Genomic DNA, 14,832 nt, shown 5'->3' on the forward strand with positions numbered 1-14,832 from the left:
CAGTTTGTGGCTATGACTGTTAAGTTCTGTGTTGTATGAGCTCGCCATCTGTGTGTTGGGTTGATTGATCCACCTTCTCCCTCAGTGTCTGATAGCTGAGAAGTCTCACTCAGTGGTTATGTCACAGATTTCCCTCTTCACTTTAGCAGGGAGGCATTCAAAACAGACGGTGAAGGAATATGTGTGTGTCTTTCTATTAGGAAGTGTACAGAGGCAGCTGCATCATGAAATGGGGCAAAATGGCTGCCTTGGGTATCAGGTGTTGGGGTGCTGCTAAAGGAAGGGTGGGGAATCCTTTTCAACCTGAGGGCCACAGTTTCACAGAGGCAAGCTTCTGGGAGCCACATCCCTAAGGTAGGTGGGGCCAGAGGCAAAAAGGGGTGGAGCCATGGGTGTGACTTACCTTTGTGGAGTAGGCTACATTCCAGCCATGAAAAATCCAGAGCTACACACACACACACACACACACACACACACACACACACACACACCTACCTCCACCCAGGAAAGCAAAAGCCATTCTTAAAACCCAAGGATGCTTAGCTCTGTTTCTTCCTTGTTTTGTTTTATTTAATTTACTAGCAGCCATGCACCTGGTGTTGCTTGGGAAATCTAAGCCCCCTTCCGCCAAATCAGTGCTGTTTTGAAATCTGTGGTTGAAATCATTGCATTTTTGAAAGGTTCAGTCTGCCATCTTGATTCAAAATGGCTTCCAATTGTATCCAAAAGCCTGCTCCTTGTTCTGAGGAACCAACATGCGAAATTTGGTTGCGATATCTTGAGAGATGTACAAATGCATGGCAGACAACTGATCAAAATCTATAATATTATATTATATTATATATTATATATTATATATTATATATTATATATTATATATTATATATTATATATTATATATTATATATTATATATTATATATTATATATTATATATTATATATTATATATTATATTATTATTATTTGTCTTTACCCTCCTGTATTCCAGGTGAAAACTGTCCCCCCAGAGCACTTCACAACAATTAAAGCCAGCGCTCAATGCCACTGGCAGATGCTGTGCAATGTGCATAAATGAAAATAAGACACAGGCTTCCAAACTATTTTTGAAAAAATAAAAATTCCCAGACAAAGGGGAGGAAAAAGCTTAGAAGAAGGAGCCATGCTGTGCTGTGTCTCACTCCTGTTTCTTGCCATCTCCCATAGCTGGAGTTTGCCAGGCACTGGCGTTTCCTGCTAAACGCCCGTCTGTCCCTGATTGTGCCATGGACTCCATGTTTGAAGATGACATCAGCATCCTTACCCAAGATGCTTTGGTCCAGGAGGATGACTGGCTGGACAGCCCCAATACTGACCTCTCCAGCGAGATGTGTTCTGCCTCCCACTTTGCTCTCATCACGGCCTACGATGACATCAAGAACCGCCTGACAGGGCTGGAGCGGGAGAACGCTAGCCTCAAGCGGAAACTGAAGATGTATGAGATTAAGGTGAGTGGCGGTTTGTAGATGCCTTTGCTCCTGTTTGCTTTCCTGGTGATCTGTTAATGGTTCGACGGGTCAAACCCGGTAGGTAGCGCAAGTGGCTGATATTTTAAGTAAATAAATAAGATTACATTAGCCTTCTCTGCTCCCAGTCCTTTATCATTTTCCAGTGCTGCTCTTGATGCTCAAAATGGGAGAACTAAGGGGGAGCAGGGCCTTTTGGATAGTAGCCCCCAAACTCCAGAATATCCTGCCAAAGGAAGTCCTGGTCTTTGCTCAACTTCATGTTTAAATATGTTTGATGGGCATTTTCTTTGAAATTGATGATCAGGGACTTCGAGACTGCAATCCAGTAAACGTGTACCTGGGAGCAAGTCCCACTGAAGTCTTACTTCTGAGTAGGCATGCAAAGGTTTCCCACTGCTAAAAAAAATGCGCAACACCTTTATGGCTGGTTTTGATAATTATTGTACATCACCTACTTGTTTTTATCAGTCTTCTGTTCAATGCTCCAGTGTGGCACAGTGATTAGAGTGTTGGATTACAGCCAGAGGGATCTGGGTTCAAATTCCCCCCCCCCCTTGGTCATGAAAATTCCTGAGTTGACCTTGCATCAGTCATACCCTCAGCCAAATCTTATCTCACAGGGTAGTTGTGAAGATGCTTTTTTAAAAGGTGTTGTTCCTTTTAATTTGGTATCTTGATTCATTTATTTTAGTAGTGCTGTTGTTTCTTATTTTTTACTGTTGATTTAATGCTGTTGCTGTTTTTATTGTTTATGTCTGTTGTACATTGCTGAGGGGGAGGTAATTGCAGAAAGGTGGCATAAAAATATTAAAACAAATTTAACATTGGAGGGGCTGAAGGCCATGCATGCTGCTTCGAGTTCACTGGAGGAAAGGTGGGATAGGGAATAGAATAAATAAATAAAATTAACAGCTCCTGCAATGAGAACCAGTGTGGTGTAGGGGTTAGTATGTCAGGCTTGAACCTGGGAGACCAGGGTTCAAATCCCCACTCAGCTATGAAGCTGAGTGTGAGAATGAGATAATATTGTGTGCGTTTATATATAGATATATATTGAATTAGTTGCTGGTTTTTTATTTTAAAATTTGCTATTGCGCCTGAGGTTTGGGCTGTGGCCCATGAAATGTTGTGCCACTACATGTCACTTTGTCTTTAACACTAACCCATGTTATATAAAACCTGTACAGTCGTGCCTTGGTTTTCAAACAGCCTCGTTCTCAAACATTTTTACTCCCGAACAATCAAAATCCAGAAGTTTTTGAACGTTCTTTTGGAAGCCGAACATCTGAAGCCGAACGTTCCATGGCTTCCGATTGGCTGCAGGAGCTTCCTGCAGCCAATCAGAAGCTGTGCTTTGGTTTTCTAGTGTTTTGGAAGTAGAATGGACTTCCAGAACAGATTCTGTTCGACTTCCAAAGTATGACTGTACATTAAATGCTTCATACTGCTTTATTATTGTTCCCCACTTTGCCTGCTTCCCCCAATATTTCTGCAATGTGCATTTTCTTTTTTTAAGAGAGTAAATGCTTGGTGTTTTTTTTCCTTGTGCTCCTGGGCCGCAGTTCCCACTGATTAGTGAGTTCGGAGAGGAGCGCATCTTCCCAGCCTACGACTCCAAGGAGGCCTCACTTTTGAAAAGCGAGAAAGCCAACCTGCAGCAGCAGCTGAATCAATTCCAGCGCGAGGTGAGCAGGGCTTCCCGACATGCTTGGAAAGTAGCTTTTAAAGAGTGAAAGCACTTGACTTGCCCATCTTGCCTCATGGCTTTTTGTGTTATTGTCTGTAATAGGTAAAGCGTACGGGACAATTGCCTCATGGATCGTGGCACGTTGCTCAAGAACATGTGCCTGCAAATTTAGTTATTAAATTCCTTTTGCCAGCTTGGTACCCCAACGAAATCACAGGCAAGGGCACAGTACTATATTAAGAGCCGCAGAAAATACTGAAAGGCATACAGCCGTGACAATGATTTATTTATAAGAAGAGGCAACTTTTTATTTCAAGTGTACGTTTCAACAGGGTTTACAAAGGTCCATAATAGCACAAGAATCATATTAAAGAATGCACTAAGCAGCTGGCAAATATCATTACACTTGGAAAACGTACGTCTCAGCAAGGCTTACAAAAAACCATTATTATTATTGTTGTTGTTGTTGATAATGCTCTAAGCAGCTGATGACAGGCTTCCGGATAGCATTCTGTTTGAGAAAATCTTCTCCAGATGATAACACCTGAAGTTCTCACATATGGGAGGATTTCAGGAATGGCTGTCTCTCCAAAGAAGTTACTCTATTCCAATGCAAGGATCCAAAATTTTGGGCAGGGTTTTTTCTTTTTCATTTTTGGTGTTTGCCAGCTTGCCACCCCCCTCCTGCTGTGACCAGCTCCCCTCTCTCAAAACACGCAGAGAAGTGAAAAGAGCATAGCAGAGGTTGTGCTACTTGGGAAAGACCCCGGAGAGGACGAGCCTTAGAAGGCAGGGACCTTTCAGTCCTCACAACTGCCTTCTTGGAGCAAGACCTACTGGGAAGAGCTTCTGGGATCACTAGGCCTGCGCTGTTTTGGTTTCCGGAATAAAGAGTTTCCACTGACGCCAGATTTTCCTTTGCTTGCTGAGCTATGCTTGACTCCAGCTCCTGGCACTGGTGTGCGGAGGGACTGGCTGCCTCCCCACATCAGCAGCCCAGGAAGTCTTCCAACGCCAAAGGAATCAGTATTTTAGTGGGGCAGCACCTGCCATGTGGAACTTCCTGCCTGCTGATGTCCCTACCTTCACGGTACTGTTTTGGATGCTTGCTAAAAACCACTTCTTTTTCAGTAAGCCTGTTCCAACACATGGCTCCGTTTTATTGGGCTCATCTTTGCTTTCGGTGTGGACAACTGAAGTTAAGACTGGGGAAAATACGGAACTGAAATTGGCAGTTCTAAGCAACCTTCAGGTCCCAGGTAGCTTGGCCACACAGCTCCTAAACGTGCTGCTATTTCTGCTTTTCACAGAGAAGGAGTTTGCTGGACTGTGTGTGTGTGTGAACCAGTGCTGAAGTGAGTCGTTCACACTACATATTTCCCTATTTAGGGGGGGGGGAGTGGACAGACTTTGCCCAGTGCACCTCTTTAAATCCACTGCAGTTTCGTGGCAAAGGGGGGAGAACACACTTTACTGTTTCAACTCCCAGAAATTCCATAGCACAGAACAGTAGCAGCAAAGGACAGGCAGGAAGATAGGGTTTCACATGTCTCAAAGCACACCTTCAAACTAGGTGAGGCTGGCCTGGTTTGTACGATCAGGTCCCTGCTTAATAAGCCATGATATGCATGAGCTGCGTACATGGAGATTCTCTGCAGCAGTCCCCCCCCCCCCCCCCCGCTTTCCCTGAGAGACTAAGCAAACCAGGACTCAGCTGTTAGCCATAGTTTCCTATTATTTGCAAACTATGGTTAATGGCTTGCAAACTACAACTTACCCGCCGTTTTGTAGGCGCACAGAATTGGTTAATTTTTGGATCCTGGCTTGTTAAGCCACTTACACGAAGGGCGGAGCAATGTGGCTGAAAAAGGATTGCTTGCAGCTGCACACCGCTCATTCATATTTGATGTACGCTTCTCAAATGACACATGTACCTGGCTCTAAATTCAGTGTGGCTTATTGCCCCTCCAACTCGTGCTTCAGGTGGGCTGCCTGCTTTGTTTTGTTTTCAACTTACCTACACAGTTATCAGCTCAGCTGTTGGTTTGGCACTCACCCCCTCCCATCCATAGCCATATAAAAAAACCTAAATCTCATCTGAGAAAGGCTGTGTGAGCATGTGGCTTTATGATCGACACAAGGGCCAGCCTGTCAGCTCTGTGCATTGTAGCCTTGCTTTCAGAAAGTTCGTTTCACGATTGATTCCCAGGGCTGGCAGGCCAGGTCTGTGCAGATCTGATCTGAGCCAGGTTGCCTGTGAGCTTAATCTGGGGCAGGAGATGGTAATGAATATCTAAAAAGGCAACGAGCGTGCTGTCGCCTTGTCTCCAGCCTTAGGGATCAGGCAGTTCCAGGATCATGTGTTGCTTCATGCTGCTGCTGCTGAGCCATGATTTCCGCCTTTTTTCTTCCCCTCCACCCCCGCCCACCAGCTGCAGAAAAGCAAGGAGAGGGAAGAACAGCTGGGTGAGATGATCCAAGCCTATGAGAAGCTGTGTGTGGAGAAGACTGACCTTGAGTCGGAGCTGGGGCAGATGGTGGGTTTCATTTAGCATTCTGGCCGGATGAGAGGCATGCTGTAGGCCTCCGTTGCATGTACCTGTTTGCATGACGTGTCTGTAAAATGAGATGGGGCTCATGTTTTGTAGCTGTGCTGGCTTGCAGCACAGCTTTGCTGTTGCTGCTGCTGCTGCTGCACACTTCTGTTTTGAAACGAAGATTTGGAGAATCTGCAAGATGTCCAACCCGGGGAGTTCAGTTTCTGATCAGAAGGAACTTTTTCTCATTTCAGCTGTTCTGGCATCAGGTGGCAGGTTTCTTGGGCAGTAAGAAAGGCTTTTGCTTTGTCTGATTTTATGAGAAGTTTTAAATTTGTGTTTTCCCTCTCCCCATAAAACAATCTGCCATGATTCTTCAGAATGGAGTGGTAGAAGACTGAAAAAATAAAAATGTTGACTTTGGATCACATTCATCATCCATTTGGACTCGCCTCTTATGCTCCACTTACAGTCAGCCAGAGTTTGCTGGGAAGTTCTAGGAGAGGCATGGTCTTTTGACAGGAATGATCAGGGAATTTAGGAAGATAAGTTGCCTACCAGTAAACCACTAAGCCTCTTGGGCTTGTCGATTTGAAGGTTGGTGGTTCGAATCCCCGTTATGAAGTGAGCTCCTGTTGCTCAGTCCCAGCTCCTGCCAACCTAGCAGTTCAAAAGCATGCCAGTGCAAGTAGATAAATAGGTACCACTGTGGTGAGAAGAAGCGGTTTAGTCATGCTGGCCACATGACCCGGAAAGCTGCCTGTGGACAAATGCCAGCCCCTTCAACCTGAAATTGAAATGAGCGCTGCAACCCTGTAGTCCTTTGACTGGACTTAACCGTCCAGGGGTCCTTTACCTTTTACATACACTAGCAGTGGTGCTGCAGGGTACCAGATCAGGAGTCTCTTTCAGCTCTACTTGGAGAAGCTGGGGATTGAACCTGCGACCTTCTGCATGCAGTTCAGATGCTCTGCCACCGAGCTACAGGCCATGCAGTAGATTTGTGCTGAAAGAAGGCATATACCCTATTTTTCTGTCTATAAGACTAGGTTTTTTCCCTAAAAAATGATGTAAAAAATTAGGGGGCATCTTATACACGGATAGTGTCGAGGGTGGACTGGCGATTGGTTGTTGCCCCCAAAATAGTGAGCGTCTTATACATGGGGGCGTCTTATAGACAGAAAAATACAGTAAGTTTTTGAAACAGATTTTCAACTTCTGCAAGTAAGTCCTTATGCAGTGCTTGAGCTTCTGGTTATTGTTGCTTCCAATTACAAAAAACAAACAAACAGCTAATTTCCTTAGCCTCATGACAATTTGTTATTTGTGAAAGTGCTCCAGCAAAGGACATAACAGTTTCCCTTCCTGGGTCACGATCATCTAACTTCTGGAAGCTCACTAGTAGGTGAGGTAGCCATCCTGGGTTATTTGTCCTATCGTGTATTGATCAAGGCAAACTGCCTCTGGATAAGGAAGTCCAATCAATGTTTGCCATTCTTGGCTAATACCCAGGAAGGTGTCTTGTTTAAAAGGCTCTCTACAGTAGTAATGGGACGCGGGTGGTGCTGTGGGTTAAATCACAGAGCCGAGGACTTGCCGATCAGAAGGTTGGCGGTTCGAATCCCTGCAACGGAGTGAGCTCCCGTTGCTCGATCCCTGCTCCTGCCAACCTAGCAGTTCGAAAGCACGTCAAAGTGCAAGTAGATAAATAGGTACTGCTCCAGCGGGAAGGTAAACGGCGTTTCCGTGCGCTGCTCTGGTTCGCCAGAAGCGGCTTAGTCATGCTGGCCACATGACCCAGAAGCTGTACGCCGGCTCCCTCAGCCAATAAAGCGAGATGAGCGCTGCAACCCCAAAGTCGGCCACGACTGGACCTGATGGTCAGGGGTCCCTTTACTGTTACCTTACAGTAGTAAAGGTTAAGAAGACAAAAGGGCAGAATAGGGAGGGGAAATTGAAAATTGAAGCTTGCTTTTAAAAAGCGAGCAAAAAGAAGAATAGGAAAATGAGGTTTGAGAACTAGAGTCAGGGTAAAACAAAAAGTGAATCTTGTTTAACAGCATAAATGGAGAAGAAAGAGACAGAGGAGGCAAGCAGGTAGAATAGCAAGATAAAAGAATTAGGGTTCCCCCCCCCCCTTTGATTTGAATCAGCTAAGCTGTGGGAGAGCCAGTTAGTTGGTTCAGGGTGCCAAAAGGAAGGAGAAGCTGATGGCGATCAAAGCAGAATTGGGTGTGAAGATTTCAGAGCCAGGAGGATGGGAAATTGGTCTTAAAATCGGGAGCTGTCTTAATTTTTTTCATCAGTTGGCTTAGTGGCAGCTCATTGTCAAGACTTCTGTGCACCAAAGTTAAAGACACCTTCTTTTTTGTTGTCTTTGTCTTCTTCTTTTTCTCTTTCTCCATTCCGGCCTTGTTCCTCTACAGAGAGCTCTGGTTGAGACACATCTGAATCGTATCCGAAGCTTAGAGCAGCAGTTGAGGCAGAGAGATGGCAGCTCGTTCCAGAATCTCAACTCTCAGCTGCAAAATCAAGAAGTCCAGTATCTGTCGCTTCATGGGAGCCACGGTGATTTTTTTAAAATAATAATTCTAGTCTGGCAATTCCCCATCCCTTGTAGTCACCTCTGTACTCTTCCCCGTTCTGAAATTTGACAGGACATTTGTGTCCTATATTGCCTGAATTGGGAGGGAGGGTTGAAAATTTAACTCTGAAGGAAGGCTGACGATGTGGTGTGTCTACTTATGAAGATCATGGACTTGGGATGTCTCGGATTCAGATTTCACCTCAGCCATGAATTGACCAGCTTGCTTTAGGCTGAATTTTGTTCCTCAGCCGCAGCTGCTCATATACAAAATGGGTAATAAAGAGCCATAATTAAGGTCACGGTGTTTTATTTCCATGGTAGGCTTTTAAATTTCGTTTGTCAGAACTGAACCACTCAACTGCAGCTTATCTCAGAGTTACTAAGGCCTGAGAGTCCTCCAGAAGTACAACTCCTGTTGTCATCAGCCACCATAATCGGTGGTCAAGGATGATGGGAGTTGTAGTCCCAAGGACATTGTGATGTTGGCTAACCCTGGTTTAATTGACTAGTTGGTTTGATTCATCAGTTCAGGAACGTTTAAATCGAATAAACAGGTGCCCCCAAGTAATCAGGCAGCTAGTTAACAATTTGTCAAACATTCAGATAGGAAGCATCATCTTAAAAGAGGGGTTCCTTTTCTCCCCTCGGTGTGAATGGAAATGTTCTTGCTATGATTTTGCTTATCTATGACTATCAGGCCGTAGACAAAAGGAGGTCACCCGCAGTTGAGGGGTCTAGTTCAAGAGAACCAGAGGCAGTTGACATGGACGAAGCCAAGCTAGTGATCAAGGTCTGGATGGAGGGCAGACCAGATCCAATGCATTGCTCACACTGAGGAGCTGACTTGGATGTGAGGGCTTGATGTGGCCTGGTATGTCTCCATTGACTTCCATTGATCACAGGGTGCCCTTAACTACAGAGGCTCAAATCTACCTCCAGAATGCTCTTGTTAATTGAGGTTTGCTAGGCCCTGTTGCTTTGATGTTTTTGGGAGGTTAGTAAAATCCCGGTTGTTATTTTTAAAGTGCCGTATTTTTCGCTCTATAAGACGCACTTTTCCCCCTTCAAAAATTAAGGGGAAATGTGTGTGCGTCCTATGGAGCGAATGCAGGCTCCTTGGCTTCAGCGATAGCAACGCGAAGCCTCTGAAGCGCAGAGGGAGAGCTCCCCCCGCGCTCCGGAGGCTTCGTGTTGCTTTCGCTGAAGCCGCCTGAACACCCCCAGAGCGCAGGGAATTCCCACTGCGCTCTGGGGGCTTCAGACAGCTATCCGCAAGCCTTCGGAGCGCAGCAGGAGTTCCCGCTGCTGTCCGAAGGCTTGCGGATAGCCGCCTGAAGCCTGGAGAGCGAGAGGGGTCAGTGTACACCGATCCCTCTTGCTCTCCAGGCTTCGCTTCGCTGGAGAGGCGCTACACAGTTTTCCCTCTCTTCGCAGCGCCCCTTCAGTGAAGCGGGAGGAGAAATGGAAGGGGCTCCGTTTCTCCTGCCACTTCGCTGAGGGGGCGCTGAGCAGAGAGGGGGAGAATTTTTTTTCCCCCTGTTCTCCCCCTCCTATGGTCCAGTGTGTCCTATAGAGCGAAAAATACGGCATTTTAATTTTATGATTGCTGCCCCCAGGTATTGTAAATTATTATTATGTCAGTGTGGTGAGCTTTTTATTTTTTGGTTTGTTAGCTGCCTTGGGTTCCTTTTGTAAGTAGGGCAGGATATAAAATTGTCCAAATAAACGATCGGTACATTGGCCCCTTACACATCGTACCATCTAAAAACGGCATAAGTGCACTTTTTTTGTCTCATGGTGACTGTTTTCACTCCTATGCAAATTGACGCAGGTTTAATTGATTCATTTATATTCCTTGGCTTAGCTAAGAGTCTTAGTAAGAATACAAGGATTCATACTGTAAAGAATAGTCATGTACATGCCTACCTGGAAGTAAATCCCACTGAACTTGCTTTTGAGTAGTCATACACAGGATTTTGCTTTCAAAACAATATACGTTAAGTGTTTTGAACACTAAAAATGTGCTTTATAAATGCTAAGTGTCAATATTAATAAATATTCAAGAAAGGTGGACTATCCTGAATGTGGGTGGGGAATTGTGTGAGCCAGTGATTGTTTTGCACACAGTTCCCTTCCTGGATCAGAGTGCTAGGATTGTCCGTTTGTAGGCATAAACACACACAATAAAACTAGATTCCCACTGATTAACTATTTCTAATCAGAGATAAGTGGCTGGATGAATTGCAGACTGCACTAGCTAGTCCCAGAGTGTCCTGTGGTACATTTCCAGGGGCCTGGAAAAACAGTCAATGCATTTGTGCCCAGAGGCAAGAACCTAATTAATCAGGCCGGCATAATCTAGTTTGTCAATTCTCTCTCAGTGTGTGTGTTTGTGTAAATGCAGGATTTATTTGTTTTGAGACACAGGCTTTGTTTCTGCCCGGTAGATGGCACTGTGATTCTTGTTTTCTTCGTACATGAAATAGCGTCCGTTTTCAAAAGGTTGCAGAATAAACTTTACCCCCCCCCCCAAGTAGAGCTTTAAAATGAATTTCCCACGGTTGGCCAAGGTTGCAAGGTAGTGATTTTTGTGTGTGTGTGTGAGAGAGAAAAATTAATAACAAATTTAGCAAAGAAATAACAACGCAGGAAGGAGAAAGAAATGAAGGAGGAGGGCGCACCTTCCAGCAGATGCAATAACCATCAGGACATCAACATTTAAGTTGATATAAGCCATCCCAATTCCCAGGAATATTATTATGTATCTATTATTATGATGTATTATTTATTGCATTTATATTCCACCTTTTTCTCCAAGGAGTTCAAGGTCAAATAATAATAATAATAATAATAATAATAATAATAATAATAATAATAATAATTTTATTTATACCCCACCCTCCCCAGCCAAGACCAGGCTCAGGGCGGCTAACACCCAATATAAAAACAAATTGATTTAAATACAACATTAAAACATTAAAATACAGCTTCATTTCAATGGAAAACTCAAATCAAAAACTTTTGGGGGGATGAAAACGTCAAGTCTTCACCAAGGCTAACTATCCAGACTGGCCCTACATGGGCCAGAAAAAAAGCCAGGGAAGTCCCCAAATAGGAGTTCCATCACAGGAGGAGAAAGGGGGGAAAAGGGCACGGTTCTTCGCCTCCTCAGCTAATCCTCACAACAACCCTGTGAAGTAGGTTAGGCTGAGAAGCAGGGACTAGCTACCAGCATTACCCAGTGAGCTTCATGGCCAAGTGCCTGTTTTTAATGGGAGGTGTTTTTCAAGAATATGATGCCACAGAACATTTTAACACGTGTCAATTTTTAAAAAAATATGTTGCTCAAGACTTCCTGCGACTCCAGCTGTGAGGAATTGTCAATGAAATGGCTGCTTGTTGCAGCTACGTTTGGCCACTTCGCAGCCATGTGGAAATATCACTCACCTAAGCTTAGACCTCTTGACATTAAGGGGGGGGGGGAAGATTTATAGCCATTGCAGAACAGTTTAAACACCAAATTTGTTTTTTCCAAGGGACGGTCAAAGCCAGACTCATTTTTCTCAGCATGGCATAGCTTTTAAAAAACACAAACAAAATAGTCTGTGCAAGACCACCCCAATCCCAGAATACGCATTTGGAGCAATGTGTTTAAAAGAATGAACAGGCCAGGCGTCCATTACTAGAAATGAGCTCATTTTTACTCATTGTAACAATATTGGGTAACACGATGATTTTACCTGTATTTCTTGTTACTAAGATTAATTAGTGATGCTACAGCTTTCATTAAGGTTTGTTTATTCATTTGTGCCATTTGTATGCTGCCCCATAATGTCTCTGAGCGACCTAAAACAAAGTAAAAAACGGGGGAGACGACCAAATTAAATACAAAATAAAACATGAACCAGTCAAAAGCTACATAAATATAACAAAGACAAACCTCACCGCACCCCCTAAAATTAAAATGCAGATTTAATAATTATAATACTAATACTACTAATAGTAATTTATTATTTATACCCTGCCCATCTAGCTGGGTTTCCCCAGCCACTCTGGGCGGCTCCCAAGAGAATATTAATAATAAGAATAAAAAAGCGACAAAAATCAAAACAGGGCTGCCTTCAGATGTCTTCTAAAAGTCAAATAGTTGCTTATTTCCTTGACATCTGATGGGAGAGCATTCCACAGGGCGGGTGCCACTACCAAGAAGGCCCTTTGCCTGGTTCTCTGTAACTTCACTTCTCGCAGTGAGGGAACCGCCAGAAGGCCCTTGGAGCTTGACCTCAGTGTCCGGGCTGAACAATAGGATTGGAGACACTCCTTCACATATAGTGGAGCGGTACAGGTGATCTAAGTTCTTTAAAAGCCCCAGCTGAACAGAAAAGGCTCCCCTTGACCCTAACAAGAGCACAAAGATGGCACTAGGAGGGCCTTCCAGGAACACAGCTCCTTAACTGGGGTACCACTCCTAAAAAAAGCAGTCGCCCACTTCTGTTCATTTGATGGGGCCACTCAGCTGGGCTTCTGAAGAGGCAGGTATGAGAGAGTAGCAGGGTACACACACTATAATAGGATTTTTACTTATTACTTGTGTTGAGAACTTTCCAAATGGCAGTAGCTTCGCCCAAGAACCCTGCCCACCCCTCTGCTACACTTTCCCCGTTAACTTATTTCCTCCCGCATCACCCACCCTGTTGCTATCAAAGGGTTAAAAGGTAGCAGAAACGCTCTAATCACTGAGCAGCTGGAGGTCATTAGGCTTCCAGGAACATGAGTTTGTATAAATAGTCTCCCGTGTGTTTGTTCTCCCCTTCTCCCCTTTGGGCGTATTTGCTGATATGTGTGGTTCGTCGCCGGGGTGTTTTTTTTTTTTGTAAAATAAACCTTTCTTTGAGTTCCAAAACCGCTTGCTCCAAGACTCCTCTTTGGAAAAAAAATACTGCCTCTCCTGCCCTTCTTAAACTGCTGCGCGAAATGCTCTGCTGTAATGGGACTTGAGACGATGGAAGCGCACCGGACATTTACTTTGCATTAAACTAATTAAAGTTTAATGGGACACACCCAACCCTTGCCTGCCTCTCGTGTTTCCTAGTGCTGGATTGCTCGATGAACTGGCAGAGCCCCAGGGGCCTCGAACAGGTGGAGGGGCTGGAGGTGCAGAGGCTGGAAGTGGAGCTGGAGGAGACGAGGCAGGAAGTCCAGAATTCGCAGCACCGGGAAGAGCAGCTGAAGGCCGAGTGCGAGAGGCTGCAGGCGGAGGTGAAGCAGCTGCAAGAGACGCGGGCTCAGGTAAATTTAATAATAATAATAATTTTTATTTATACCCCGCCCTCCCCAGCCAAGGCTGGGCTCAGGGCGGCTAACAAGCAATAATAAAAACAAGTTGAATGAATACAACTTAAAAGCAAGATTAAAATACAACAATTAAAATATTGAAACATTAAAATATTAAAATGCAGCCTCATCACAGGAGAAGAAAGGACAAAGAAAAAAGAAAGGGGGAGGGAATCAAATTGGCTCCAAGCTGAAGGCCAGGTGGAACAACTCTATCTTACAGGCCCTGCAGAAAGAAATCAGATCCTGCAGGACCCTGGTCTCATGAGGCAAATTTAATTTAAATTTAAAGCCGGTTGGGAGAACGCGATGCGGTGGGGATATAAAGGGTGCAAATTCTGGAATGGTTTCCGCGGCTCCGGAGCTGCTTATTTACATGGGAGACTGTGGCAAACTGAGGAACGAAAATGTATTTTGAAATATATGCAAGGTGTGACCATAAAGTTTGGCGAATGGTCCCGGAAATCGGACAGCGAGAAATATTCGAACATATAATCGGCATCGGAAACCCACGAAATGCTCACAGTTGTGTACGGAGATGAAGCTGTAACTGGAAAGACAGTGTGCAAGTGGTTTAAGCGTTTCCGTGAAGGGCGGCAAACCGTCGAAGATGACCCTCAGTCTGGCAGGCTGTCGACGAGCAGAATGGCGGCAAATGTCGACAGAGTTCGTGAGTTATTGATGTGGGATCAGCGTTTGTCTGTCCGAATGGTGGCGGAAGAATTACATATTCCGCATAATATCGTTACTGAGTTGTCCCACCCTCCATATTCTTCCGATCTGGCCCCACCGGATTTCTTTCTTCTTCCAAAACTGAAATCTGCACCGAAAGCGTACAGATTTTCCAACATTTCACACATCCAAGCTGCTGTGACGAGGGAACTGAAAGCAGTACAAAAAGAGGACTTCTCCAGAAGTTTCCAGCAGTTTTACAAATGTTGTCAGCGGTGCATTGTATCAGAGGGGGGCCTACTTTGAAGGCCTGTAAGGCATGTATGTTCGAATAATTCTTGCTATCCGATTTTTGTGACCATTCACTGAATTTTCTGGTCACACCTTGTAATTCCTGAAGGTGAGTTTGATTGTGCACCTAGCTTTTAAAAAACAGACAGTCTTCGGGAGCATGTATACTGCAGGCCTAGGCTTGTGTACAGACCATACGTTTAAAGCACATTTCCCTC

General features: G+C 44.7%; 1 protein-coding gene across 2 annotated transcripts in view; it reads left to right on the forward strand.

Moving 5' to 3' along the window:
* The window catches only part of TBKBP1 (TBK1 binding protein 1), a 60,609-nt gene that overhangs the window by 12,572 nt on the left and 33,205 nt on the right, over positions 1-14,832 (forward strand). For both annotated transcript variants that reach the window (XR_014150695.1, XM_081837880.1), the window contains exons 2-6: positions 1,205-1,485; positions 3,069-3,191; positions 5,626-5,730; positions 8,157-8,298; positions 13,410-13,606. Coding sequence is in view for 1 of the 2 variants with exons in the window: in XM_081837880.1 (XP_081694006.1) it covers positions 1,264-1,485; positions 3,069-3,191; positions 5,626-5,730; positions 8,157-8,298; positions 13,410-13,606 (789 nt within the window). In the remaining variant the exon portion in view is untranslated. The remainder of the gene's footprint in view (positions 1-1,204; positions 1,486-3,068; positions 3,192-5,625; positions 5,731-8,156; positions 8,299-13,409; positions 13,607-14,832) is intronic.

The sequence above is a fragment of the Podarcis erhardii genome (assembly GCF_964252035.2).
Source record: "Podarcis erhardii genome assembly, chromosome: 13".
Taxonomy (NCBI): Eukaryota; Metazoa; Chordata; class Lepidosauria; order Squamata; family Lacertidae; genus Podarcis; species Podarcis erhardii.